At 38.7% G+C, this 25226-nt stretch overlaps 1 protein-coding gene and 1 long non-coding RNA gene across 5 annotated transcripts; one reads left to right on the top strand and one right to left on the bottom strand.

The window, feature by feature from the left end:
- Positions 1 to 3926: 3926 nt before the first annotated feature.
- On the bottom strand, positions 3927 to 25217 carry NRG4 (neuregulin 4). Of its 4 annotated transcripts, XR_794904.3 has the most exons (7): positions 25048 to 25213; positions 21999 to 22061; positions 18377 to 18470; positions 9074 to 9223; positions 5461 to 5540; positions 5292 to 5378; positions 3927 to 4383 (listed from the first exon to the last, which is right to left on the bottom strand). XR_794904.3 is itself a non-coding variant. In XM_010717348.3 (6 exons), exons 2-6 carry the CDS (start codon positions 22006 to 22008, stop codon positions 4295 to 4297), a joined length of 423 nt encoding a protein of 140 aa, XP_010715650.1. In that variant the 5' UTR covers positions 22009 to 22061; positions 25048 to 25215; the 3' UTR covers positions 3927 to 4294. The 4 variants fall into 4 exon arrangements, 3 of the variants coding, with proteins under 3 accessions (XP_010715650.1, XP_019474985.1, XP_019474987.1); XM_010717348.3 differs by lacking the exon at positions 5292 to 5378 and having other exon boundaries at positions 25048 to 25215; XM_019619440.2 differs by lacking the exons at positions 5292 to 5378; positions 25048 to 25213 and adding an exon at positions 24781 to 24867.
- Positions 16966 to 24838, top strand: LOC104912801. The gene is made up of 3 exons (XR_004161042.1): positions 16966 to 17837; positions 23115 to 23201; positions 24763 to 24838. It is a non-coding gene; the product is annotated as an uncharacterized LOC104912801 (long non-coding RNA).
- Positions 25218 to 25226: the final 9 nt, after the last annotated feature.

Below are 25226 nucleotides of genomic sequence, written 5' to 3'. Positions count from 1 at the left end.
GATCCAGGATCATCTCCACCACTGAGGAAAGGGAAGGAGCCCAGAGGACACCAGAACCGTGCGCTGCCCTGCCGGCATTGCTGCATTGCCTCCCCTGGACTGTGCCATCTCTCCCGTGTGCCAGGGCAGTGGTGTGGTACATAATATTGCTACGTATTTGATTAAAGTGTTTTGGTATCCAGATTCCTTTTGCCTCCAAATTGTCATTTACTCTTAAACCGTGACAAAACTCCTGAGTGAGACCAGTTCTATTTGCTTAGCAGGTGTTGTGTGCCACCTGTGTGGCTCATCAGTCCCCAAGGCAGGGCACATTCTGAGCTGCTACAAAGATCTGCAGTGCAGTCATTCAGACCTCTGTCACCCCAAAAGTGGAAAAACTTACATGAATATTTGGTAACTGGGTGAGATGTGGATAGCAGTGCCTCTCACGCAGCATATGACAACACAGAAGGACTTCTCTGATGACAATTCCTGCACGGTTACAGTGGTGGTGGTAGTTTCCTGCAAGAGTATGTAAACCTTAAGGGACTACAACAGGATTTTGTTTTGGTGAAGAAAAAGGAGAACCTTCCAAAGGTCTGCAGAGAGGAGTGGGGATTTTGCTGACTGAAGGTAAAAGGCATTTTTCCCCACGTTTTGAATGTGTGCTATGAAGCATTATTCATTTCCACTTAATGCATATTTCAATTAAGTAAGTGAACTGAGAGTGTAAAAAGCATGACACAAGGCAAGTGGCATGATATATAACCTCTTATTTGCACCACCAAACAGCAATACAAAAAAAGTATCAAACTATTAACTAGAACTGCAAAAATTCTCTTACTATGGGTTTTTCTACAGTGTACAGTTGTAAGGAAGCAAGAATAGCTTGATAGAGAGAAGCCAAATTATGCTAAATTGTCACAACTGTGCTGTTGGAAAGCAGTTTTGGTTAAAAACTGCAGAAAACTGCAATGAGGGTGAACTTGTTTCTTACTGGCAGTGTCAGAAGGTTGGTTTGGGCCCAGGTTAATATTGGAACGAGCCTTATTTTAACAGAGGAATGACTCATCCTGAATCATGCCCCCTTGGCAGCCAACAGTAAACACAGAGATGTAAACGATACAGCCAAACTTTGACTTTCAGCGCAAGTAGAGAAGGCTGGTGAGCATTAAACCTCAAACTCAGTTTTAATAAAGTCAAGTGGTTACATACGATTCTGATTTAATTGAAAGTCTACCTGAGCACGCTGAAAACATTAAGAAAATACTTATTTGTCCCTGACAGCTGGTTATTTTTCAAGATTATATTATGGAGGAGATTTTAAAAAACGGAGGTTCAGTCGTTGCAGGTGGCTCATAGTGATGCTGACAGACACACCTAGCAGCAGTTCATAACAAGGTAGGGTGTTTTTCTACACAGGTAACACACAGTGACATCAGACAATTGGAAACTTTTCAAAAGAAAGGCATAAGATGGGTTTGGATTATTTGGAAATTATATGACCTGGATACTTACGTTAGAATTATTAACAGCTGCTTGGAAAAGGTTTTGAAGTCCTTTGATAGTTTAAGAGCAAAAAATTTATTCCCAAATCTATAGGATTTATGTTTAAAAAACCAATGAATAAATCTTCACTGTTACATTTCACAGCTAGAGCATCACTGAGATTAGCAGGTAGCACATAGATGTTTCAGAGTGATTAATGTCACCTTTTCAGGGTAACTTTTCACAGCTCCAGGAGTTAGAAACAGCTTTTTTAAATTAAGCTCATCTTTGTTGTCAGTGTGACAAGTGAGAGTGAACACAAATTCCCTCAAAACAGGAACTCCAGAGCTGGCAGAAATGACTATAAGTAGTTTTGAGGCAGCAGGGAATGCAGTGATGGAGAAAAGATTAAGAACTACAGCGTAAGCTCGTATTACAGAGCCCTGCTAATAAAATGCCAGTGGATGGTCAGCTGCATCTTTATAGCCCAGAGGAAGCCTGTACAGAAATAGGTAAGTTAAAAGCATTCTCTTCTAATTACACTGAAAACACTTATATGAAATAGAGGTGAATTTAGAAGTGATAGAAACTGTTTTTAGTGTTCGTTTGGGGAATGAAAACAGCACTGTCTTGATGTTGTTGCAGGTTCTACATTTGCAAGCTTCTTTCACACAGCCTTAGTTAGCTGTAGGAATAGGATAATTATTGGTGAAAGCCTTTTTGGAGTACCAAACACAGAATGGAGCTGCAGCCTGTAAGTGCTTCAGAGAATGTGCATTTGGTACTTTGCTAAACTGCTCTTTGGCGTCAGAGCACAGATTACACTGAACAGGTTAAAAATGGTAATAAATAAACAAACAAAACACCCAAACCAGACTCTGGATAAGCACAAATTGGTAATGTTACATACAGTAATGAAGGGCAATGCAGTTTTTTCTTAGAGGGAAAAAAAAAAAACCACAACAAAGCAGATGGTTTATGTTGGGATTCTTCTGATTATTCCATATAATCAGACAGTGAATGTGTGCATCCCAGCTATCTAAGTAACCTTGCCAAAGAATCTCACAGTTCAGTTCTAAGGCTTTTTCCAAACTCAACAGGTACATCTTCATTAATATTGCTGTGTTTGAAGATGGCCATACTACAGGGAAAAAGTCCTACCCAAACTAATCCACGGTCCTCTCAGTTTTTGTGTAAGTAGTGTGATTCCATTTAAACTCATGGAGGAGCAGTTTCAAAGATAGGAGATGTTATATTTCTCAAAAACAGCAGTGAAGCAGAGAAGAGACCTCATTGCCCATCCCTGTGCAGACATACAACACCTTTCTGCAGTCCCCTGGCTCCAAGAACAGTATCTGATTGGAACCAGTGTTTTCTGTAGCATTCTTGCTCACAGGACTACTCAATTTTTAAACAAGCACTGTTGGACAGCACAAGTCAAACAGTTTACAGTGTACAAGTTTATTAAATCAGAGGTAATGTGGGCTACCCTGTGCTTCCTGTGGTGTTTGACCAGCTTAAGATGAATTTATAGCCTAATCTCTTTGTGACCTGAAAGGCAAATTCACCAAGCTTATGAATGGAAATAATTAATTTTAGAAGCTGAAACGTTCTCAGTTGCAATGGATGTGAAGCAATGTGGACCACTAATAAGATTTCATTCAGAGATAACATTGTTTCATAGATGGACTTGTTTGCATTTAAACACCCATTTGATTTATTCATTCTCACTTTTTGTACAAATTGCTTCCCAAATAATGCAAATGTGAGTGGTAATACTGAAGAATTATTCCATGTCTGTCTAGAAAGCAGAGAGGGTTTTAACAGTTCACAGAGTACAACTTCAGTCCCTTCGTTTTCCACATCTTGTAGTAAGATTTCCTCCCTCAGTTTCCATTTCAGATGACCATAAGCCTTTTCTTCTTCGGTGAAAACAGTGTGCTGAATGTTACTGTTAGTCAGCCTGAATGTCTCGTGATCAGTAATGCACAGAGGTTACTGACAGCAGTCTTCTCTGACTAAATTCCACGGAGACTGTGCAGAGTATTTCAGCTAACTCTGATTCTGATGCAGCTGTCGGTACTGTTGCACATCTCCTGAACTCTGATTCTAACAGTGACGTGTCCATATGCAATGAAAAGTCACTTTGTTCTTTCCTAGCCTTTAAAACAGTATTAACAGTGTCCTCCTGAGAAACTGATAAAGGTTTGGGGTCCCAAAACCAGCATGTAAGCGGGTTAATTTGAGGAGGAAGCTATGCTTTGTATAACTGGAACATTTCTGGTTCAGGATCTCTGGTTGATTGGATGTTTTCCTGCAGATGCTGAGCTTTCACTCGTACTCCAGCTTCTTGACATGAGTCCTCAGAAAGTAATACATTTTTCTCTGTTGTTTTCTAATAGCTGCTACATTACGATTTTCTCCTTGACTTCTTACTGTATACACTGTAACACTTTGTCTTTTCTTCTTTGTCTTGCTGTATTTGCATCTACGTGTGTGTAAAATACACACTACCTTTTCTGATGCCAGAGCATGTAGTAGACACCCCAGGAACTGACTCTTATTCACATTTTCCTTTCCACCTTTGTTTTTACACACCTTTTTTTCCCTTATTTCAGAGATGAGAAATCTGCATTCTGCATTTTCTTCCCTTTCACTTCCAGAAATTTTCTCAAGCTTTTTCTTCAGTACAACATGGTGGATCCCACATAGTGGGCTGCTAGGTGATGTGCTGCTGTATAAATACATTTTGTTTTTCCTAGTCACAACCTCCAGTGGTAGAAACGAGATGAAAGTAGGACTGTTCAAATCATGTTTTCTATGCCTCTCAGTACCCAGCCATTCTCTTTGTGTCATCAGGGGAGAAAGAGACACAGACCATATCACTTGGCTTCTCTTTGCCCGAGTAACGTAACCCTGTAAGGAACCAGAGAGTGATACAGATATTGGTGTGCATGTGGTGATGGGGATAAAACAAATGTATCGTTGCAGAGGGCAGCACTTGTCTAACCGAAACATCTGGCTGCATATTGCTTTGTTTCAGGGCTGGACACGATGAATAAAATTCCTGACATCTATCCTCCATAAAATAGAAGCTGGGATTCCTCGTTAGTGAGATTTTTAGAAGGTAACACAAAAATATCAAGGAAGGTGCCTTGCTTAGTATTAGAGATGTATACCAAACAAAGGGTAAATACTCTATAAACTAAACTTCTTTTAACCATTACCAGTCTGTTCTTAGTATTTTCTTTGAATTAAAATCTTGCAGCAGGAAGCTGACTTATACACCAGTAGTGGTACCTCACCCTCTGTTAATAAAAGCCTAACTATTGCCTTGAGGAAAGTAATTCTTTTTCTCACACTATTCTGAAGCAGGCCAAATCCTGGACATGTAACACGAGTACAAGTTTTGAAGCTTCTGAATCGAGGCAATCCCCAACTTCTCCAGGACAAAAGTTCACGGCATAACCTCATGCTGAAAAATCCAATGGTTGCCTCATGTTCTCTTGTAGAGAAGGATAATTATTTTATGCTTCTCTTACAGAAATCTACCTATCTATCTATCTATCTATCTATCTATCTATCTATCTATCTATCTATCTATCTATCTCATGCCTTATCTGTGCATTACTTAAAACAGTAGCTTGTCATGGAAAATCTCACAAAATTCAGGTTATAGTGATTTCTGAATAATCTGATGCACCTATAAAAACACGTAGAAACTCTACTAAATGCAGCAGATTTTCTTCATTTATTAATTGCAGTCTTCTCTAAGATAAAAGCAGGCCTCCTATTAGTGTGCTTTCTTTTCTTAACCCCCTTACCATATCAACCTCTACAACTGTTAGTGTTGCTCTGCACATCATTTTCTCACCATTCTTCCACTCTAATGCTTTACTCCGTTATTATTTCTGAAAAACAAACAAAGCAGATGCTTTTCACTAAATAAATCTTCTTTCCCTGCTTTCATCACTTCATTTTAAATGCACTCACTGTTGCAGCCATTGCTGCTTGTAGTCTCAACCAGGTGGGCACCACACTCTGAGGAACCTGTCCTTGCAATGGTGGTTTTCCTGACCATAGGAGAAAAAAAATGGAGAAAAAACAACACAGAATGAAAAGTTACCAGAGAGAATAAATATTAATTGTGTGATACTTCCACTAGAAAAAAAAAAAAGAGCAACACAGCTCTTCTGCAATTACTTTCTAATTAACACTCAACATTTCTGAGAAGCGCGTATTTGAGGGAGAGAGCAACAGAGATCAGAGGCAGGACAGAGCACTTGGACCTACAGGGCTTCTCTCCTGAAGTTAATGTTCCTGTTCCAGTCTGATTTGTCAGGATTTTATTAAACAGCGAGTAGATAACACAAAATTGTTTAATTTATCTTTACCTCTCTTAGCGTTTGGAAGGGAAATTTCAATAGTGTGATGTTTTCTACACTTGAGGAGAAACAGATCCTTTAGATAGAACTTTCTCTTGCTTTCTCTTTCCCTATTTCTTTTAATAGTAATTAGACATCTGCTCTCTTCAGAAGAGTCATGGGCTGTTCTCCTTTCTGTCCAGTTTGTGTCCTGTGGAGGTACAACTCCTCCACAAAATCTGCTGTCTTGGATAGCTCAGATGGCTTTATTCCTAGACCTGTGGTTTCAGCTGGCTGAGTTCCCATTCATCAATATAAGCTTATCATATAGGTAATTTGGCATTTTAATATAGTCTTATAATATGTTATATAAATAAATCACAGTTATTCTAGTATTCCCTGGGGTTTTCTCTACCCCTCTAAGTATGGCACTCTGGCCTTTGCATATTTTTCTTGTTATAGATCTGCTTTATGTGGAATATATGCTAATCAGCTACATAATCAGATCCACCTGGACACCTACCTGTGCAACCTGGTCTAGGGAGCCTGCTTTGCCAGGGGGTTGGACTAGATGATCTCTAGAGGTCCCTTCCAGCCCCTAAAATTCTGTGATTCTTTCTTAATTGTCTCCCAGTAACCCTTGTACAATGTGTTTCTGGAGAAGGAAGAGCCAGATGGACCTCTGCTGACCTGTGAACTGCTTGTAGCAAAACGTGCCATTTGTTACCTGAGGAACAATGTAATAGCAGGGATTTTGAATGCTTTCCTGTTTTCCTCAGAACACAGCTGCAGACTTGTCCTGTATCAGCGTTCTGTAGAGAACTTAATCATGATTTTGAGATTTCCCAAGATAGTCTGGTTTGAAAGCTAGATCCACGGGCAGCTAACTAAGTCATCAGACTGAGTTGCTGTCTTTCTTTCTCTGAGAGGCTCTACTGCTTGTTCTGCCTAAGTAAGCTGATTTCTATAAAGAAACGCAGTTTTTGAGGTTCACCTTCCAACTATGTAAAAGAGGAGCTGTGCAGACCTGTAATTGCTGTTATGCTAAGCTTCTGTACTTTGGTATTTGGTCTTTGACCATAAAGCTTAGTAAATTGGCTCCAGCCTTCCCTAATTTTACTATGTGCAAGTGGAAAAAGCTTCTATAATGGATTAGTTTCTGAATTTTATGCTCTCTGAAGACTTTATTTTTCTTTTTTTTGCCTCTGTAAAAACAGTTATATGAGACACTGTTATTTATGTTACATAAAGCCATGTTTCTAAGATCACACCAAAGAAGAGATGTCATACTGGCTTCATAAGAGAAAGTTTGTCTTAGAGCTTCAAAACATATCTGGGGGTATTTCTCAATGGAGATACTTGTCATCTCCCAGAAATTTCCAGCAAGCATTTTCTGTCTCCAGAGCAACACTGCTACATTAGCAGAGATCACACAAAGCCTCAGTGCACCACCACAGGAGAGCTGGGCTCCTGCCTCTTCTGCCACAGCTACCAACACAGGGAGCAATTAGTGCCCCACTGCAAATTGCTCTCAGTTGCATCCAGAATGATAGCACCAGCAAGAGCTCTGCTGGCTTTTGTACACAGACAAGTGACATTTGAATAGCACTGTGTTTGATGAGCACTGGTTCTGGGTGGTGGTCCAAACACATGCACACATGGCTGCAGTCAGTTTTGTTTTTCAGTTCATTTTTTAGTGCACCGTCACGGGCCTGAGGTGAGGTTAAGGCGTCTGCTTGCCAGAGTGAGCTGGAAACAGCTGTGGGTGCTTTGGGACTGCCCAGGGAAACCTGTCCCACATTCTCTACTGGGTTCCTCTTGCCTCTTCTTGTATTGCTGATGGCACTTGATAAACACGACGTACCTTCTGCCAAAGAAGAGAAATTTGACAGTATCTTTGGCTTCTGGAACACTGGAGTGCTTTTCTAGGTTGAAATACCCATCTAATTCAGAAAGTTGTTGAGACAGTGAGAAAAGCAGTGTTCAAGGAGTACCAAGTGCTCCAAGTTCTTCCTTTCTGGCTTTCTTGAGAAGAGAAAGAAACTAAAACCTAGCTCATGGATGAAAACCACTGCCTTCATCAAAGACCAGGTATCAGCAAAGAAGATAAGGATGAGCTTCTTCACCCAAACAGATTTGGTAGGGCACTGGCACAGGTTGCCCAGAGAGGGTGGTGGATGCCCCTTGGAGACATGCAAGGTCAGGCTGCAGCATGCTCTGAGCACCTGATCGAGCTGTAGGTGTACCTGTTCCGTGCAGGGGCGTTGGACTAGATGACCTTTGGGGGTTTCTTCCAACTCAAATGATTCTATGACTTGTATGAATTTTTAAAGTTATTTAAAGCTCTATTCTATTCTAATAACTTTGTAATAATTTGTAAATATTTTTTTGCTAACTACTAATATAGGGCTGCACTGCTGATAAGACAGGAATAATTTAATTTAAATGTCTAAGGGAAGAGAGGGATGTCCTCTACAGAAACGTTTTTTAATACTGTTTTATCAAATACTCTGAATCTCTTCTCAGTGTACTCAGCTATAGGAAAATGGCACTTGGTAGGTTTCTATTTTGCAGCTGGGGTGAAACTAGACTGGCTCTTCAAAAGTTGCTTGTTGAAAGGCACTGATCAGAGCGGTTGATTTGGCAATCCGATTATGGAAAAGTGAGGAACAGAACTGCAAGGACATCATAACCAAAGAGAAATGCAGCATAGAAGCAACTGAGAGGCTTCACGTGTGTGATGGCTGATAATTACAGGGCCTACTAAGTTGTCCTATAAAGGCATAAATATATATTGTACCTCAAAAACAAGGGAGGACATAAGAGATCGACTTGTTTGCACAAATAGGAACTGTATAAAGGCATCAGTTACTTTGGCTGCCAACTGCAGTGAAGCTGCACTTTGGTAAATCACCTCTATTTCTTAAACTTTGGACAACATAAGGGTTTACTGATATTTTAAAATATTAATGGTAACTCCAGGTGTAATGTGCAATCTCTCCAAAACTGGTCTGATAGTTGCTTTTAGAAAGCCACTAGAAGTAATAGCTTAGAAAAGACATTTAGAAAGAAGTAAAACATTATAAGCTGCAAGTTGAGACATCCACGTTAATTATGCTAAATAACCACACAAACCTTATGGATAATGCATTACATACTTTTATATTCAAATAATTAGTACATGATTACCAGAAGCAATTTCTACTTGATTAAATAGCTTCAGCACTCAGAAGTGCTTTTACCTGCAAAGGAAGTAGAATGTTCCAATTAAAAGAACTCCGAGAAGGAGAAGTGAAGCCAAGAGAACTGCAAACAGGTCACCTTTTGTTTGAGACTTGATGCTGGGCAACAAAACTTCTTCACAGCGTGCTCCTGTGTAATTCTCAATACACCTGGGAAGCCAAGTTGTATATGAATGAGAGCATTATGTGTCATCTAGCATGAAAAGTCTTTTTGTTTTAAGTGGGGCAAGAGTGGGGAGAAGTTTATATTCCTTTCATAGCATACTTTCTTAGGGCATTTCCACCTGCCTTGTATTTCTGAAATAAAGGGAATTAGGCATGTTGGACATTACATTTATATTTTGATTCATACAGTTGTTCCATGAAATTGTTAAATTGTGTATTTCTCAATATGTTTATTGGATTAGCAATATATCTCACAGTTAAATTTGCCTCTTTTTTAGGTAGATTAAATTAAATCCAGCTTTTTAGTGTTAACCGAGTTATCCCACAGGATCTTATCTTGCACATAGTAATCATACTTTCTTCCTTTTGTGTAATTTGTTACAATTCTTTGTTGAAGAACTCCTTGGGAATTCATCTAAGACACCTGAAGAGCTAAGACACTTAAATTGCAAAGGTAGTTTATTTCAGTGAAATAATTTGTTCCAGAAAATAATTCGTGCTCAGTGAATGACTCTGAGAGACTTAATTGAAGGTTTCCCTCCTATGCTTATTTCACATACTGAGCTTCTGAAAACTTCTTCCAAAGAGAGGATTCACAGTACATCAGAAGCTACAGAAGAAGCAGAAAGTTTTGCACAGTGCAGAAAAACATCTTGAACACTTGTGTTTCTTTCAGACAAGGCTTGTTTGCACGTCTAGCAGTTAGCTTAGGCACTCTAGGGAACAAGGCTTCTGAAGAGCTGCAGTGAGCTAGCTTAAACTATTTGTTATGCGGAAATCAGGCTCGTCTTATGAAATGACTACAGCCTGAACAAGTGCTCTGGGACTTCCTTCTGCCTTGTTATTGAGACATTATTAGGAATGAAAGGAACACATCAAACCTCCTCCGTTTGAAGAATAGCCCCACCCAATCTGAAAATCTGGTGTTTATTGAGAAGATTCAAACAGAACTTCCTTCCTTGCAGGTAAGTGATACATCTGAGAAGAAAGAAATTCCATCCATGAGATAGCCTCCTTTGTGATAACAATGTTGTAGACAATCCTGCTGCATCTGATTGTTCTTAGCTCGTTTGCAGGGATGAAGAAATGAAGTATAGCCTTAAAATATGGATTTTCTATTTATCTTTCATTGTGTATAGAAATGAGCAGGCATTAAATGGCAGCTTGGGAGGGTAGTGGTGTCTGTATGTAAAACGAAGATAGAGAAGACTGACTTCAGTAAGGCTGAAGCTTGGCCTGCTACTTCTGGAAGATGTCTGGAAGAAGCACAACAGCAAAACCCTTAGAGCTCCCAGAACAGCCTCCTGACAGAGCAATTAGAATCAGTGCCTCCAGTAGCCTGATGTCTGTAAGCAGCAGAAACAGAAACACAACCAGAGACATAAACCGAAATGTGACCATGGTCTAGGGCTAAATGTGATGCGTTGTATGGGAAAATTGTTTGGGGTTTCTTATGGTCTATTTTAGTGGTAGTAGCAGTAGTAGTAACAACATTGTTATTAATGCTTTTAGTAGCATTAATATGATTAATAGTATTATTAATAACACTGTTATTTTTTATTGCACTGCTTATACGAGCTGGGCTAGCCATTGCCAGAGCTACTGTGAGAGATGATGACTGGGAATAAACTAAAGCAGTTAGACTGCTGTGAATGTTTCCAGGTGTGTAGGTTGAAAGAGAGCTCTGAGGACAAGACAGCAGCTTCTGTAAAGGCGTGCATATAGTGATGGCTAAGTGTAGGTCAGGAACTGAAATAGAGACATTGAAGATGCCTTACTGCTTGTCATTAGCTATGAGGAGAAGAATTAGCAAGTTCTTGTTGCATGTTGGGCACGTAGGCCAAGTTGACCAAAATGGGTTTTATGCACAAAAAGTAAGCATATCTACCAAGGAAGACAACAAAGGAAATACTGGAGGTATGTATAGATGGTGCCGCAAGGCGCTGATTATTATTTAATGAAGCTTCCAACATGTTTGTATCTCTCTGAGAATGAGCAATAACTTGTCACCCAAAGGAAATCCTGACCTCTGAGCTTACACCTGGATGACAGCTGAGCCCTCTGCCAGGCCAGGCTGTGCTGTAAACCCATGAGCTGTGGTGGCAGCAGCAATGGCTCAGATAATACAAGGACAAGCACAGGGGTATGTCAAAGAACAGCAGCAAAGGAAGTAACTGACAGAGCTGTGTTGTTTAAGGGATTGCTATAGTTCTTCAGTATTCTCAATTTTTATTTCTTCTTATGTTTGATATAAAAAAATGTGGTGTGTGGAGGCGGTAGGCATCTAAAACTGAGATGTCTCAAGACTAAAACTGCAATAACCCATTAAATAAAGCAGGTAAACTAAACGCTGCTACCATTTAATACCATGCGACCTAATTCAAGTAATGTCAATAAGTATTCTGAAAACATGAAAGTGAAATTTGATTTGCACTCCACATGACATATTTAATTTACAGTCTGTTTCCACTCCAGCCTGGATTTACTGTAAAGCTGAGGGATTAAAGAGCATGCAGCTTCCTTGGTACGTCACAGGGTAGCACTTAAACTTGTCTGGTTGGGTGCCAACTGGAAGCTGAGCTTAGGCCTACCTTATTTTGAAAGGCCTTGTATGCTGTACTGTAGTCACAAAATCTAGAACCAAACTAATTATAAAATGGTATTTTGTTATTAAAACAAACTTGCTAAGTGGCTTAGTAATTCATATTGATTCAAAATTATGTAGGCTGAAGATAAACTATTCTTCATTTTTCTTGTTTTTAGCATTTATTGTGCAAAATTTTCTTAAGGAGTTTATTCCATCACAGAAAATGGAAAGCACATTATTTAGTGACTACGTTCTGTATGTATATTTGTGTATGTGTTTGTGCTCCTCTCTGTTTCTATTAGTGAAGGTCTCGCTTTTGCTACTTCTGGCACTGAAGTCGTAATAACCTGTGACATGGGCAACTTCAGGCTCTATCTGAGGAAAACAGGCTGAGCTCCGTAACGTATTTAGTGATCTGAGTTGCCACTGGCAGCTGCAAGGTATGATTTCAGATAAGAAATTAAAAAGGGGTTAAGGGGGAAGGAACAGCCAAGAAGGAAAAATGTCAAGCATATCTAAATCCAACAAATAGATTGCTGTCAGCATATCACCACGCTCACTTGGTATGGCTCCCAGCACCAATTTTCTGTGACTTATGGACTACTAGTTCAGTACTAAAGGTCTTCAGTACAGGTCTAAACAATTACATGAAGAACTACTAGCATTTCTTTTAATTCTTTGTATTCAAAAATAAAATCTAAGTCCTGTACAGATGACTGGAGGGTAGAAAAAATAATCCCACAGGTATCATCTCTCATTAAAGCTCTGCCACTGATCAAACAGTCACCATTTACTAAGGACAATGTGAGACTTCTCAGAATTACTTCACTCAGCTGCTGAGAGAAGGAAAGATAGGCAGACTGCTCTGATTGCTAGAGATAATGCTCCAGATATTTATTGTAAGTATAGCAGCATTTCAGGAGCCTATTCCTGAGAATCTGTAGCATAACTTAAGAATAGAAATACAGCTTGAGTAGGGCATTGTTCTCTAGCAAGTGAGAGAGAAATGCTTTGTAGAACTGAATAAAATAACAGGAATAGAGAAGGGAATATAATATTCATAGAAGCATTCTTGAATACCAATGAAAACTGTCAGATAATGCTAGGCTAGAATGATACATGAAGAACAAATAAATAGGCTCCGGTGTAAACTGAGGCTTATGGAAAAATTCTAGACTATATGTGTAAAGGGAGCTAAGTCAGTGGTCCAAAGAAAAAAATGAAGCAGGAGGAAATAAAGTTGGTCCTACTAGCTAAAGGAAGTTGCATAGATAGGATTAGGTTAAAATCACAGGGTTAGAGAACTGTTGAGATTTAGTAGACTGAGGTGGCATAAATCATCCATGGAAGCCATAATCATGCTCTGCTTAAAGATAAACATGGGGAAAAGAAAAAAAAAGGAATGCAATGGCAGTTGCAAACAGGTCATTGAGAGTGTAGCAACTTTCTCCTAAATAGAGGACAGAACCAGATCTTTAAGGCAGCCCTAAGTCTTCAAGAGGAAAAGAGCCACGAGGCCTAGGATTTTAAGGAGAAACATTATTGCAAAGGGAAAAATATCTGCACTAAAGAAAAGCAGGTACAAAACTTAAACATTCTCGATGCTAAATGTATTAATTCTTCCTGGATGCAAGTTTTAGAAACGTTTCACTTGTCTTGGCAAATTGATAGCATCTGCTTGGCAGTGTGCAATGGAGCACGGTCAGTGGCTGCAAGCAAGACAGAAAAGTAGCCTCTAACAAGCATGTGGTTTAGGAACAAAATCTAGACTTATGGGTATCTAAATAACGTCTTTTAGAAGTAGTCAGGTTTAATAGACACAACTTCAAAAGTTAGTAACAGCTCTAGGATGACCTTGTTTATAATGGACACCTAAAAACAGAACAAAAGTTAAGTGTGACATATTTAGAGTTGTTAAATATGGCAGGTGCTTGAATGAACGAGTACAAAAGACATAGAAGCCTGCTTCTGGGCTATACACAACATGAGGAGGTTATAACAATTACTTGTGGTCACCTGGCTGGGTGTTGCTGTTGCACAACGACACTTGTCTGTTGGCTCTAAATGGTCCTGTAGCATTCCAAAGTTGATTTTTTTTAAATGGGAAGAAAAAAAAAATCTTCTCTAAGAAACGAAAATTTGTAATGCAATCAGATTTGAAAGATGGCAGCCTTCTGATGTTTGAGAACAGTTGAGTCTAGACACTCCTCTTTCAGAGAGCATCCAGGCTTCTGCCTTCCTTGATGCCAACACACACCCACGTACACACCTGCACCTCTCGTCAGATCAGATGAGCAGCTCTTATATATGAACTTAATATAGCAGCTGTGCTGGAGACAAAACACTGACATAATACTTTAATCAGAACTGCCCACAGCAGCATCAATAAAAGGGTGGAGGGAAATAGATTGCACTGAATTAGATGACAGGACATGACTAGCAGGTCTAGAATTACAGTTAGAGATCGGATCAGAAAGCATCAATAAAAAAATAAAACAGCAGCTTTCCAATAACACAAAGCATTACTGCAGTCTCATTTGCAGACACATGGCCTGCCTGATTTAGGTGAGAAGGCAGGATTTCCTTCTCTTCCAGACTCTAAGGTGGGTAGCACAAGCAATATCTGACAGATTAAACATTGGAAGTAAGATTTGATTCAGATGTACTCACAGGCTTCCCATTGCTTATTATTGTATGAGTGTTGATTTTAGTTTTCCTTTAGTCTTCTTTTAGTGAGGAAAAAACTGCATGTTACTTCATAGAAAAATTACTTGCATGTACAAAAAGCTCTAAGTAGTTAAAGACATCTGAAAAATAAGCTGTGTCCAATGTAATTGAGACTGTGTAGCTGACAGCTTCAAAATTACTGTAATCTTTGGTCTGTAGAACTCTAATTAATTCATACACTATAAGGGCATCTAGTAAATATGAAAAAGACATCAAAGCCTAAGTCAATAAGCAATGGCAAAGTTACCTGGAAGTTTTTAAATGGCTTTAAAAAAAAATTCTGTATCCACAGGGTTTTCCAAACTGCTAATTTGAATCTGCATTTGTATCCATAGAGAGTAAAATAAATCTCATGCTACTACTGGAAATAAGTGGAAAGAATGGATTATTTTCCCTTAGCATGCCATATGTGATGTGCTTTGCCATAATATCTGGTCTTATCACCAATATGTCTCAAGCTCATGAGATAACGTAGTAATTTCTATTTTATGTCCCATTAAAAATGAAGTGTAATAATTAACTTTTTGGTTATATGTTTGGTGTGTATTCTAACTTCTGTTTGTAGCTTTCAAGCAAAAAGCAAAATTGGAAAATACTGACTGGACACTTTTTTCAAAACAGTTGTTTTCAGAAGAGGTTAGGGTATGCAGAAGCGTGGTTTTGAAAGCAGGGAAAGAAGCAAAGCCCAGTAGTCTTCAGGAAGGTGTAAATTCTGAAGATTGGTGGCACAGCAAGTATATCACATGTGGGGACATTCGACAGTGAATGAAGGTCCCACTTAAGAAGGAACCAGACAAGGATAAGGTGTACAGAAATATCCTGATGGCTTGTAAAGTCACACATCCTAAAGCATGCATTAACTGTGTGTTCTGCTCTGAAAATGTTGAGTGTAAAGGGGGTGGGGTGGGGGGAATAAACAAACAAACAAAGAAACCACCAAACAGCAACCTGTATCTTCTCTGAAATGAGAAAGAAGGTTCTCAGGGATGTCCTGTATAAGACAACACAGAAACAGCAGAACTTCACCTCATAATGAAATCTTAATTCTGCAGTGCTTTAATTAATGATGATGGGCCAGCTGCACATCAGGTGCTGAGGCAAACATCTTTCAGCCCAGCATTTTGTGATACACCTGAGGCAGCTGCTTTCGCAGCCTTCTCTGTTCTGCTGTGTGTTTGTTTATTTAGTACAGCTGAGCATTCCCAGGTTTGAAGCTCATCTTGCATATAGTGACAGATGTGCCTTTTGATGCTGAGGTCATTAACTCAGTGTTAGAAAAGGAACAAAGGAAGATGGCAGCTGAGCAACCTCATGTTTTAACATAATCAGCTGTATTTAAAATCTGCGATGTGCTGTGGGAGGAAAAGAAGGTCAACTACTGTTTTATTTATATGACGTCTCTACAATGTATATGTATCTAATTCTGAATGGATATTTCAGGATAAAGAACTGAAATATCCAAAAGTAAACAGTGTCTCTTAATTTGCTATGATGCAAGGAAATGTCTTTCTAAAGAACGATGCATTTTTCCCATTTATGTTGTCAAATTACTTCCAGTGACATCACATCAGGTAAGCTGGACTATGTTTAGCTCAATGCATTTGTTTAGATGAATAACTTGCCAAGGCAAATGTGTTTTAAGGTATTTTGACAGTTTGCTGGTCCGTTCTTATTCCATTTGGCTCTTTTAATCAACACTGTGCTAACGATGAAGCAGCTTTTGAGTCTAGAAATCTGCTTCAGTTTTTGTGTCGGTGGGAGTGATCAACTGAGAACACCTGGAACTGTCAGTGGGGTCTGCAAGAAATCTGTAGCAGAGAAACTTGGAGCAACTGTGTGATGCTGTGATTCTGTGATGCTGACAGTCCTGAAATTCCGGAGTGCAGAATATTTTTCTGAATTCTGCTGAATAGCGATGCGTTTTTTTCTGTCGTTTCTATTCACATCACTGCTGATTACTAAGATATCTGTGTGTAAACAAAACCTTTCTCATCTATAATTAGCTTTCTCTGACTGATTAAGGGGCATGCTTAGAATGAGGACATGCTTAAATAGAATGCTTCTATTTAAACCCTTATAACTTCATAATCAACCATTAGGTACAGAGGAAAAATACTTGATAATTTAAATGCAATAAGATTGCCTGAGTGTAACAGAAATGTTCTTAAGATGGTACTTTTCTGCTTCAGCAGATTACAAAATCTTCCAGCACGTGAATAACAAATGACTTCATTTGGAGTCTTTTTAAAGTGGAAGTTATCTATGCTGACTAGCTTGTGCTCCTGAAGAATGAGTTCTGAATATTTGTTACTCATTATCTACAGTTACTTCATCAAATATGCCTCCCCTATTTCGCAGTCCACCAACAGTCGAGACTGAGTGCTTTGAAACCATATAACTAATGCTGTTCAGACTACTTTTTTTCCACATAAGTATTTAAATATCAATAATAAGGAACTCCTTCTAGAAAAAAACACACATCAATCAAGGTACAGGAAATGCATGTTTTACTTTGTGTGTGCATGTAGCATGTGTTTTACACCACAGAAGTCTGTGAGGTTTATCAGCTATAATTACATCACTCTCGAGCTTTATCCTTGTTCTGGATTGGATTCATTGTATGACACTGGACAATACAATGGCAGTGATATGCTGTGCTTGTTTTTTAGTTAGCATTTACTACAAAATTACCTTTTCTCTCCTCATCTACTAGGTGAGCTTGCATGCCTGAGCTTGTTTGTTTAGATTGAACTGTCCCCCACAAAACAGAAGTTCTTGAATTAGGCACATTGGAAAACATTTTGTTTCCTTCTTCTGTTTCACCCAATTACTGTTACTTATAACTCAAGACTGAAGAGGGAGCAGAAGCTGCCACAGGGAGGAAAGAGGTGGCATCCACAACTATAGGCAGTAGGTGTCTGAATGTCTATTATTATGTTATGTAAACCCATAAAATTAACCATAATTTATCTCAATGAACAATAATTCAGAATTAGTAAATGCAGAACCGTGAAAATTAAATTTTAATGCAGCATCATTTTATGTATTGGTGAAAAAGAAAATAAAAGGATAGGTCTGTATTTACACAGGGAATCCAAAAGCAGGACTGCAGTCAACGAATGCAAAAGCAGCAGATGGACTCTGAAGGGAAGAATGGCCCAGTAAACTAACAGATATCTATATTTACTTTATTTTACATTTGCCTAGATGCTTCTTCACCAAGTGGTCTTTGGCTGTCACTGCAAATCTGCCTTTTGAGCATCTCCTTGTGATTCAGAGAACATGGTAAGTCTTGGCTTATATTCATGGGTTTTTTTTTGTTTTTGTTTTTGCCTTAAAAAATAATATTCTTTTATGTGCCTCTCATTTTCCTTCATGTCAGGCCATTTTTGCACGATCAGAATTTTTGCAGTATAATTAACCTGGAAGAAAAACTGGGAAGGTACTTTGCCACTCCAAATACCTTGACTTACACTTTATTCTCCATTCAGCAAAGGGTATTTTGTTCCTTTCTGTATTGTAATGAGGGGAGGAAACGTGGCTGTAAATATAGAAGTCATCCTGAATGCATACATAACTGAGTGCTGTTGCATCCATCAAACAAGTACACCCCAGGTATATTCATTTGGTTTTCCTCACTGTCATCTCTGTGGGCTTGGTAAGTTATGTGAGTGTGAACTACTCAGTTTCAGACAGCCATAAGTAACAGTTATTTTCTTTCATTCAGTGGTTTAACAGTGCATTCTTAAAACAGCAAAATGGAGAAACAGTTTTGAGACAGCTACTGTCCAGTATTTAAACACACAAATTTTAGTTTCACTGACCTGCAGAATGGACTGGGTACAGTAGGAATCATATAGCAAATGCCTCCATTTAGACAAAAAGATCCGTAACTGGTGCCACAGAGTTCTTCATGATCTTAAAAATAAGACCAAAATAAAGAGTGAAAATCTGAGATTTCTGTATTTTCATCAATAATTATACTTAAAAAAAAATATATATATATATATATATATATATATAAAATACACATGTGTGTGTGTTTCAGGGACGAGTTGTGGTGCAGCTTCATTTTAAGAAAAACAAACCAGGACAAAAAAAAACACACTAAGAACAAATATAGACTCAGTCTTGCCTCTCAGGCCAGCAGTGTAGAGCACCATTTATCTTGCAGAATTGTTTTATGTAACTGTGACTATATGCAAATAAGTTGCAAATCTGTGACCGTTATGAATAAATGCAGGAACTTTCTTGTGCATGGAGAGGAGCTTTTGATTCTCCATTGCCTTTCCTGACCATCACCCATACACAATAAATACACATGACATGGAGACCAGTTTGTCCTGCTCTAATGGCATAAACCATTTTGAGCTTAACTAGCTTCTGTGAGAGAAAGAGCGTCAGTACAGATAATCCCACACTTCCAGCTGTGGTTCAGCTGCATTGGGTACTGAATTATAGCAGCTGGACACCACCAGTTTTAACAACTAATTGAGCACCTAGCAAATGAAACTACAGTATCTTGATCAAAAGAAAAATAGAACAGTCTTCTGACATCGCAAGCCTGAGAAGTGTGTTACCTCACAATTTAGGTGTTGTTTTTGCTGCTGTTTCACCCAGAAGTTGTAAAAATCAGAATTTGCTGTCTCACTGCTTATGTACAGAAGACATGCTCTGTACACAATATGGCATTGTTTACAAAGAATCAAAACTTTCATTTGTTTTTCAGGAAACAAGTAGAGTTGTGGTTCCCCTTTGTTCCTGCAGGCAAAAGTGAGAAAGTGTGGCCACAGGCATTCTGCCTAAGAGGGAGTATATAAAACTTTGTGTATGGAATAAATCTGGCTTTTCTAGGAGTACTGGAAAATGTTAGCCACTCCTTATGCTGCACAGCAACCACACTATGCACCCTGGCATGCATGGGACCATCTTTAGTAATTCCACTCTCCCCATCTTTTCTTATATTTTCCATTTTAGCAGTGTCACCTGGTCATGGGAGTGTGAATGAAGTCCATATATCATTTTAAGACCAAGGCAGTTATAGCACAGAGATCAACAGGGTTGAAGTTTCATGTTCATGCTATCCAAGTGCTACCATCCAAATGGTAACTGGACCTTTTGGCACGTGTGCAGATAAATTAGGGACCTGGAGGGGAGACGTAAGCCTGGAAAGATTGTTTGTGTTTGACCTTATTGCACTGGTTCAGGATGTGATATAACAGAAACGTGTGCTCCACCTCAAGTCATTAGAAGGGAAATGGAAATTTATTTTAACTCTGAGGCTTTCTGTGCTCGTCTATTGGCAGATAATTTGCTGCAAGTTCACCATGGAAAGACATTTAGAGTTATTTTGCATGGGTAACTGTCTGACTGCAAAATGGCAACAGCAAACTTGAACTACAAATTGTTTAATTTCAGTCTACTCAAACATAACAGTGAAACTTCTGTGGCAGTGTAATTGAATTGAAGGCCACACTCTTCCTAAAATGAAAAGAGAGAACATTGAACACGTGAGCACTGTATCAAAATACAAGCACGAAGTGAGGAAAACCAAAACTCCCAGCCTAGGCCTGGTCTCAGCTCCATTTAGTGTCTGAGGGAGTCAAGTGTTGAGATTGTACCAGTTGGAAATGTGAGACAAGGTAGGCCCCACAGAAAAAGGATTTCAGATAGCTCAGGAAAAGCCTTCAAAGAAATTCTTGTGAGAATTAATGGGAACATATTAACTGCCTTATAATCCTGCTTCACAGTTGTATGCTTTTTCTTTATGCAGAAATAGGCCTGTCTGACTGTCTCATACTGGCGTAGCAGTGGAGCACTGAAATAAACTAGATGCCTCGGTCATTCAGAACTCAGAATATTTAGGAAAAAGATCCTCTCACTGTTACAGTGTGATCCATGTATTGAGGATCCAACTGGACATTTTTGTTCTGGAAAAACACCTCAGGTACTCTGTCATAAAAAGCGAGTGAGAGAGAACAAGAAGTGCCTAGGAGGCCTTCAAAACCTTTTCGATTGCAATTACAGACAATTTCTCTACAGGCTGTTTCTTTCTAGAGCTATGCTTCATTCTAATGCTAAGGGGAAAACTGTAACCTTAATTCTACCAAACATCTACATCCATGTAGGTCAGGTGCCCCATTTTACAAGTAAGTGTGCTTTTCATTAATACCATATTACATATGAATCCTTTGCTACTACTTAAGTACTCAAGTAAAACAGTATTAAGTAGACCACACAATTATGAAGGAGAAGAAAAGAAAATTCAGGATACTCCAACAGTAAATAAATAAATAAATATTGGTTTCTACAAGTAGAGGATTTTGCTACTATTCAAAAATGTGTATTATTGTTTTCGGTACCCACTGCACCAAAATACTGTAGTTTGGGTCAAATTTGATAGCTATAGCTCTGTATTTGTAGGCAGGACTGCATGAAAGTAACAGTTTAACCCTTTGAACTTATAGTCAATGATGCAGAAGAATATAACAGAAAATCAGAGGAGGTTCACTGCAAGGAAAAACTCAATTACAATAACAATGGGGGAATATGTTACAATTTGTCGTGTGAAAATGCTAATTGCACATTTTGAAAGTCAAATGCATGTTACATTCAGACTAGTATTATCAAGATAGAGAAGTTTAACAAGTCAAGTGGTGATGAGAAGTTAAATCTTTTGCATTTTTAATTGCCCAATTAATATGATTGCAGAAATGCTATCAACATATGTTCTACATAGTGTTTATCTGCATTCTGATATATCCTTCTATGTGAGAGATTAAAGAAAAGTAAGACACAAAAGTTATTTTTTTTTTTTAATGTCTGTATTTGCTGAAAGGGGGGATGGAAAAGAATGAAACAAGATTGTTCCTTACAAAGCTGGACTGATTATTTAAAACTGGCAGATGTAACAGCAGCCTCTAAATACACTGATGCACAATTTCTCTTTTCAAGGACATTCATGAACACTTGTCACTAAACTATCTTGCCTACTCCTTTTTTTTTTTTTAAATTAACTTGACCATCCTATCGATTAAAAAGAAAAGCAAATGAAGGCTCAACACCACCTTAACCCTCAGAGAACCAAATTAGCCTTGATAATCCACATGCTGACTCAAGTATAGTGCCTGGCCTATGGACCACCCAGGCCTGAAGTCTGCTAAAGCAAAAGGGGGAATGGTGGGCAATGTTGACCAAGAATTGCTATAGCAATTTTCCTCACTTGTAAGTGAGGACTGTATGCTGACTGTATGCTTATTGATCACAACCCATTAAATACTAGGCCTGAACAAAGCAAACTTTGAGCATTTGTTCTATTGACATGTTGTAAGTGAGGACATTCCCATGCAGCAGTTATGATGATCCCAAAGGCAGCTGTAAAAATCAATGCAAATTTAATGAATTCTAATTAAATATATATGCAAGTAAGGAGCTGGAAGGAATTACCTGTTCGCATATTATTCCAACAATTCTAATTCTTGGGCAGAAGCTATTCTTCTAAAACGGCACCTGAAGAGAAACGTGTAAATGTAGCATGTCATTATTCATCCCAGTGACCTTTTCCCCTGAGGAAGCAGCTATTGGAATGCATCTTGCAGTGTTGCTGCTACGACATTTGTTGTACTTTGACAGCAATATTACATGTAAATTCCATTAACTCAAACTTAATGGCAAGCATTCAAGCATACTGTTAACTTCTAAGGGCAAGGCTACAGAGTGAAAACAAATTCACACCAAAGCATGCTTAAATACCTAAAAGTATTGGGTTTGGAAGTGTGGACAATCATTTATAAAGTACGGAATAGAAGTTGTCAGTCTGCACCGAAGCCAATCTTCACATTGCTAAAAAGCAACTTATTCTGCCAATACAAGCATCTACTGTTGTTACATTGTTTTCTTTGAAGGCATACTCAAGGTTTACCATACCAAGTTACTAAACAAGCCTCGTGTGGAAGTTCTTATTTTTCAATGTTTTCTTTTTTTCTTTTTCTTTTTTCTTTTTTTTCCTCCTAATTATGTGTTAAAGTGAAAATAAAATAATCAGACGAATAGTCTTGTATTGGAAGAAATGCTAAGAGGCACCTAGCAGTAAAATAATCCTTATTTCTCTTTCACATTTAAAGATGTAGTATTTATTCTCCTTGAACCTGAAAGTTCAATTAAATGATTTATTCCCACTAAATGATTAAGTGCAATAAAATCCCAACTTTACCAGAAGTAACTTCAGTTTCTAGTGCTACAAAGGAAACTTTCTGTAGAAGTCCATCTCAAAATATGTGTTTTCTGTACTTACAACATAAGCACACAAATCTGTGCATCACCTGAACAATCCAAGGTGATGTACATTTAGAAAATGTACAACATAGAATACATTTCTATTTTGTGTTTAAGCTTTAATAAAGTATTGTAGCTTCAGGTGTAAGATCACTTTTAAGAGAGATGCTGCTGACAGTATTCACAGTTGTGGTGTGGTGCTTTGTTGTTTGTTTAAGACTTTAAAGTAAATCATTAGGTAGTCATGCATTTATAGGTAAATGTTTTTCTCTTCATTGCTTGTTTCAGTCTTACCAGAGTTGAAGTATCAGAGTCCTAACCAGAGCAAACCAGGCTTTCCACCTCATTAGAAAAATACATCTATTGGTATACAAGGTAAACAAATTGTTATAGCAGAAGTTGTTGCTAAACTTGATTCTAACTTGTTTACATCTGTACCATGAGCTAGTATGTGCAGTGTAAGGGATCATTTGTTCACCTACTTTACAGCTTCCAAACTCAAAGTCTTCTTTTGAGACACAACTATATCTTATGCACACAGAAACTAGGAATGTAAGTCTGTGCATGTTTAAAAGTTTATCTTGCATGCACCTTGGGAGCTTTTTGAAAGATTACTTTGTACTAAATTAGAGTATTTTATTCTGAAGTTTAAAATATAGTCTGTTCTGCTTTGCATCAGTTTAAATCATGGAAAATAATTCAGGTCAGTTCTAGCTTTGTTATCTAAACTGGTATTAACAATGATAGTAACAATGTATTGCTTGAAAGATTACTGTTTATACATTAAAGTTAGGTCACCAATCCCACAGAGATAAATATGGATACTGTTCTAGCATCTTCAATTACCTCAAAGTCCTGTTCATCTTTATCTTCATAGTCTGATTCTGTTACTAAGGGCTACAGTTTAGGAAAGGATTTAAATTGTGTTTAGAGTTAACAACATCCTGGTCCCTGTAAATCACTAAGTTAAAGCATGTCTACATACTTTGCTGAACTGTGCCTGTGAAGGAGTAACTCAGCAAACGTAATCCCTGCTGAGTGCTGCAGAAATGACAGAAATACCAGGTTACTATCCTACTGCAGAGAAATCACAGACTAAAGTGAAGCACGTGGGGAAAAAAAAAAGATGTACTTCTGTGCTTCTTGGGCAATGAGACACTGGGGGAAAGGACTACAGTTTTTTTTTCTTGTTGGGAACTGCTACTGGATTTCTGGGCAGACTGAGGACTCAGACACAAAATTGTAGTAGGTTCAGGGCTGGCAAAAATATGTGCTAATAAATGGCTGTACTGGAGGCTGGGAAAAGCCTTTGGAAGTCATTGGATTTGTCTTTAAACGAACCTGTGCGCTTTGCTTCCCATACACTGAGAACAGTGAGCTGTAATTATCACTTACTTTTGTGTACTTTTAATGGTTAACTATTCTAAATATTCATGGGTTGTGGTATCCCCAGCAGATGGTAGCTGGAAATCTTGAGCATAGAGAGATTAAAAAAAAAAAAAACATCACTCTGAACAAGGATCTGGTTTGTGCTCTATGGTTCTTTGTTATCCAGGCATTCTTAAATTTAATTTCTAGTGAAGCTCTCCCTCAAAATTAAGATTATTTTAGTCAAATGACCATTTCACACATACGCCATCCCTTCATTTATATTAAGGTGTATCTTGCTGAGTAGGATTTTACTGCATTATGTATTCTTTTTAAGGGGAAAAAAAAAAAAAAAGTAAAATATCACTCAGTCCAAGCTGAAATACTTGAGTACTGGAAAGAAAAAAGGGGGAAATGTTGGGAATTGTGTCAATCTGCTAGTAGGCTCCTGGCTTACATTCTAAGATGTGTCCTTGATATCTGCCAAGTCAGTGAGTAACCCACAGCTCTTATTTCCTCCAAGAGCTACCTCCAAGTCTCGCTAAAAGGAGTTTATCTTCTTATTTAGGTGGCAACTTCTAGTTACCCTTATTACACGAGGGCCGTAACTGATGTCAGCACAGCGATCAGAAGAAAACCCAGCCGCCTGCAGCAAACGAGGATCTCAGCAAGGAAACGTGACAGCACGTTTGCAGCCGAGCTTATCGTCCAAAACCTCCTCGCGAGGACACAAAGGAGCCGTAAGAACCTGAAGCGGAGGTAAGGCAGCTCTGTGGGACGCCTGCCGCGGTGGTTGCCCGCAGCTCGCTATGTGTAACGCCGAGCTGCCGGCCCTGCGCGCAGCCCCGCTTACCCGCACGGCCGTGCTGCCCCTCACACACACGCAGGGCGATCTGCTGAATCGACGCCGCCGCTAATCTGCATCGTGTAATCCCGCGGCTGCTCTCTGTACGCGGTTATGTAATGCCGCTGTCTATAAAAACGGAACAAAACAAAACCACAGGCGGAACGTTAACAGCCAAGTATTCCAAG

Source organism: Meleagris gallopavo, chromosome 12 (assembly GCF_000146605.3).
Source record: "Meleagris gallopavo isolate NT-WF06-2002-E0010 breed Aviagen turkey brand Nicholas breeding stock chromosome 12, Turkey_5.1, whole genome shotgun sequence".
In the NCBI taxonomy this organism is placed as follows: domain Eukaryota; kingdom Metazoa; phylum Chordata; class Aves; order Galliformes; family Phasianidae; genus Meleagris; species Meleagris gallopavo.
The sequence above is the reverse complement of the archived record's forward strand: the minus strand, read 5'-3'. Positions and strand labels throughout refer to the sequence as shown.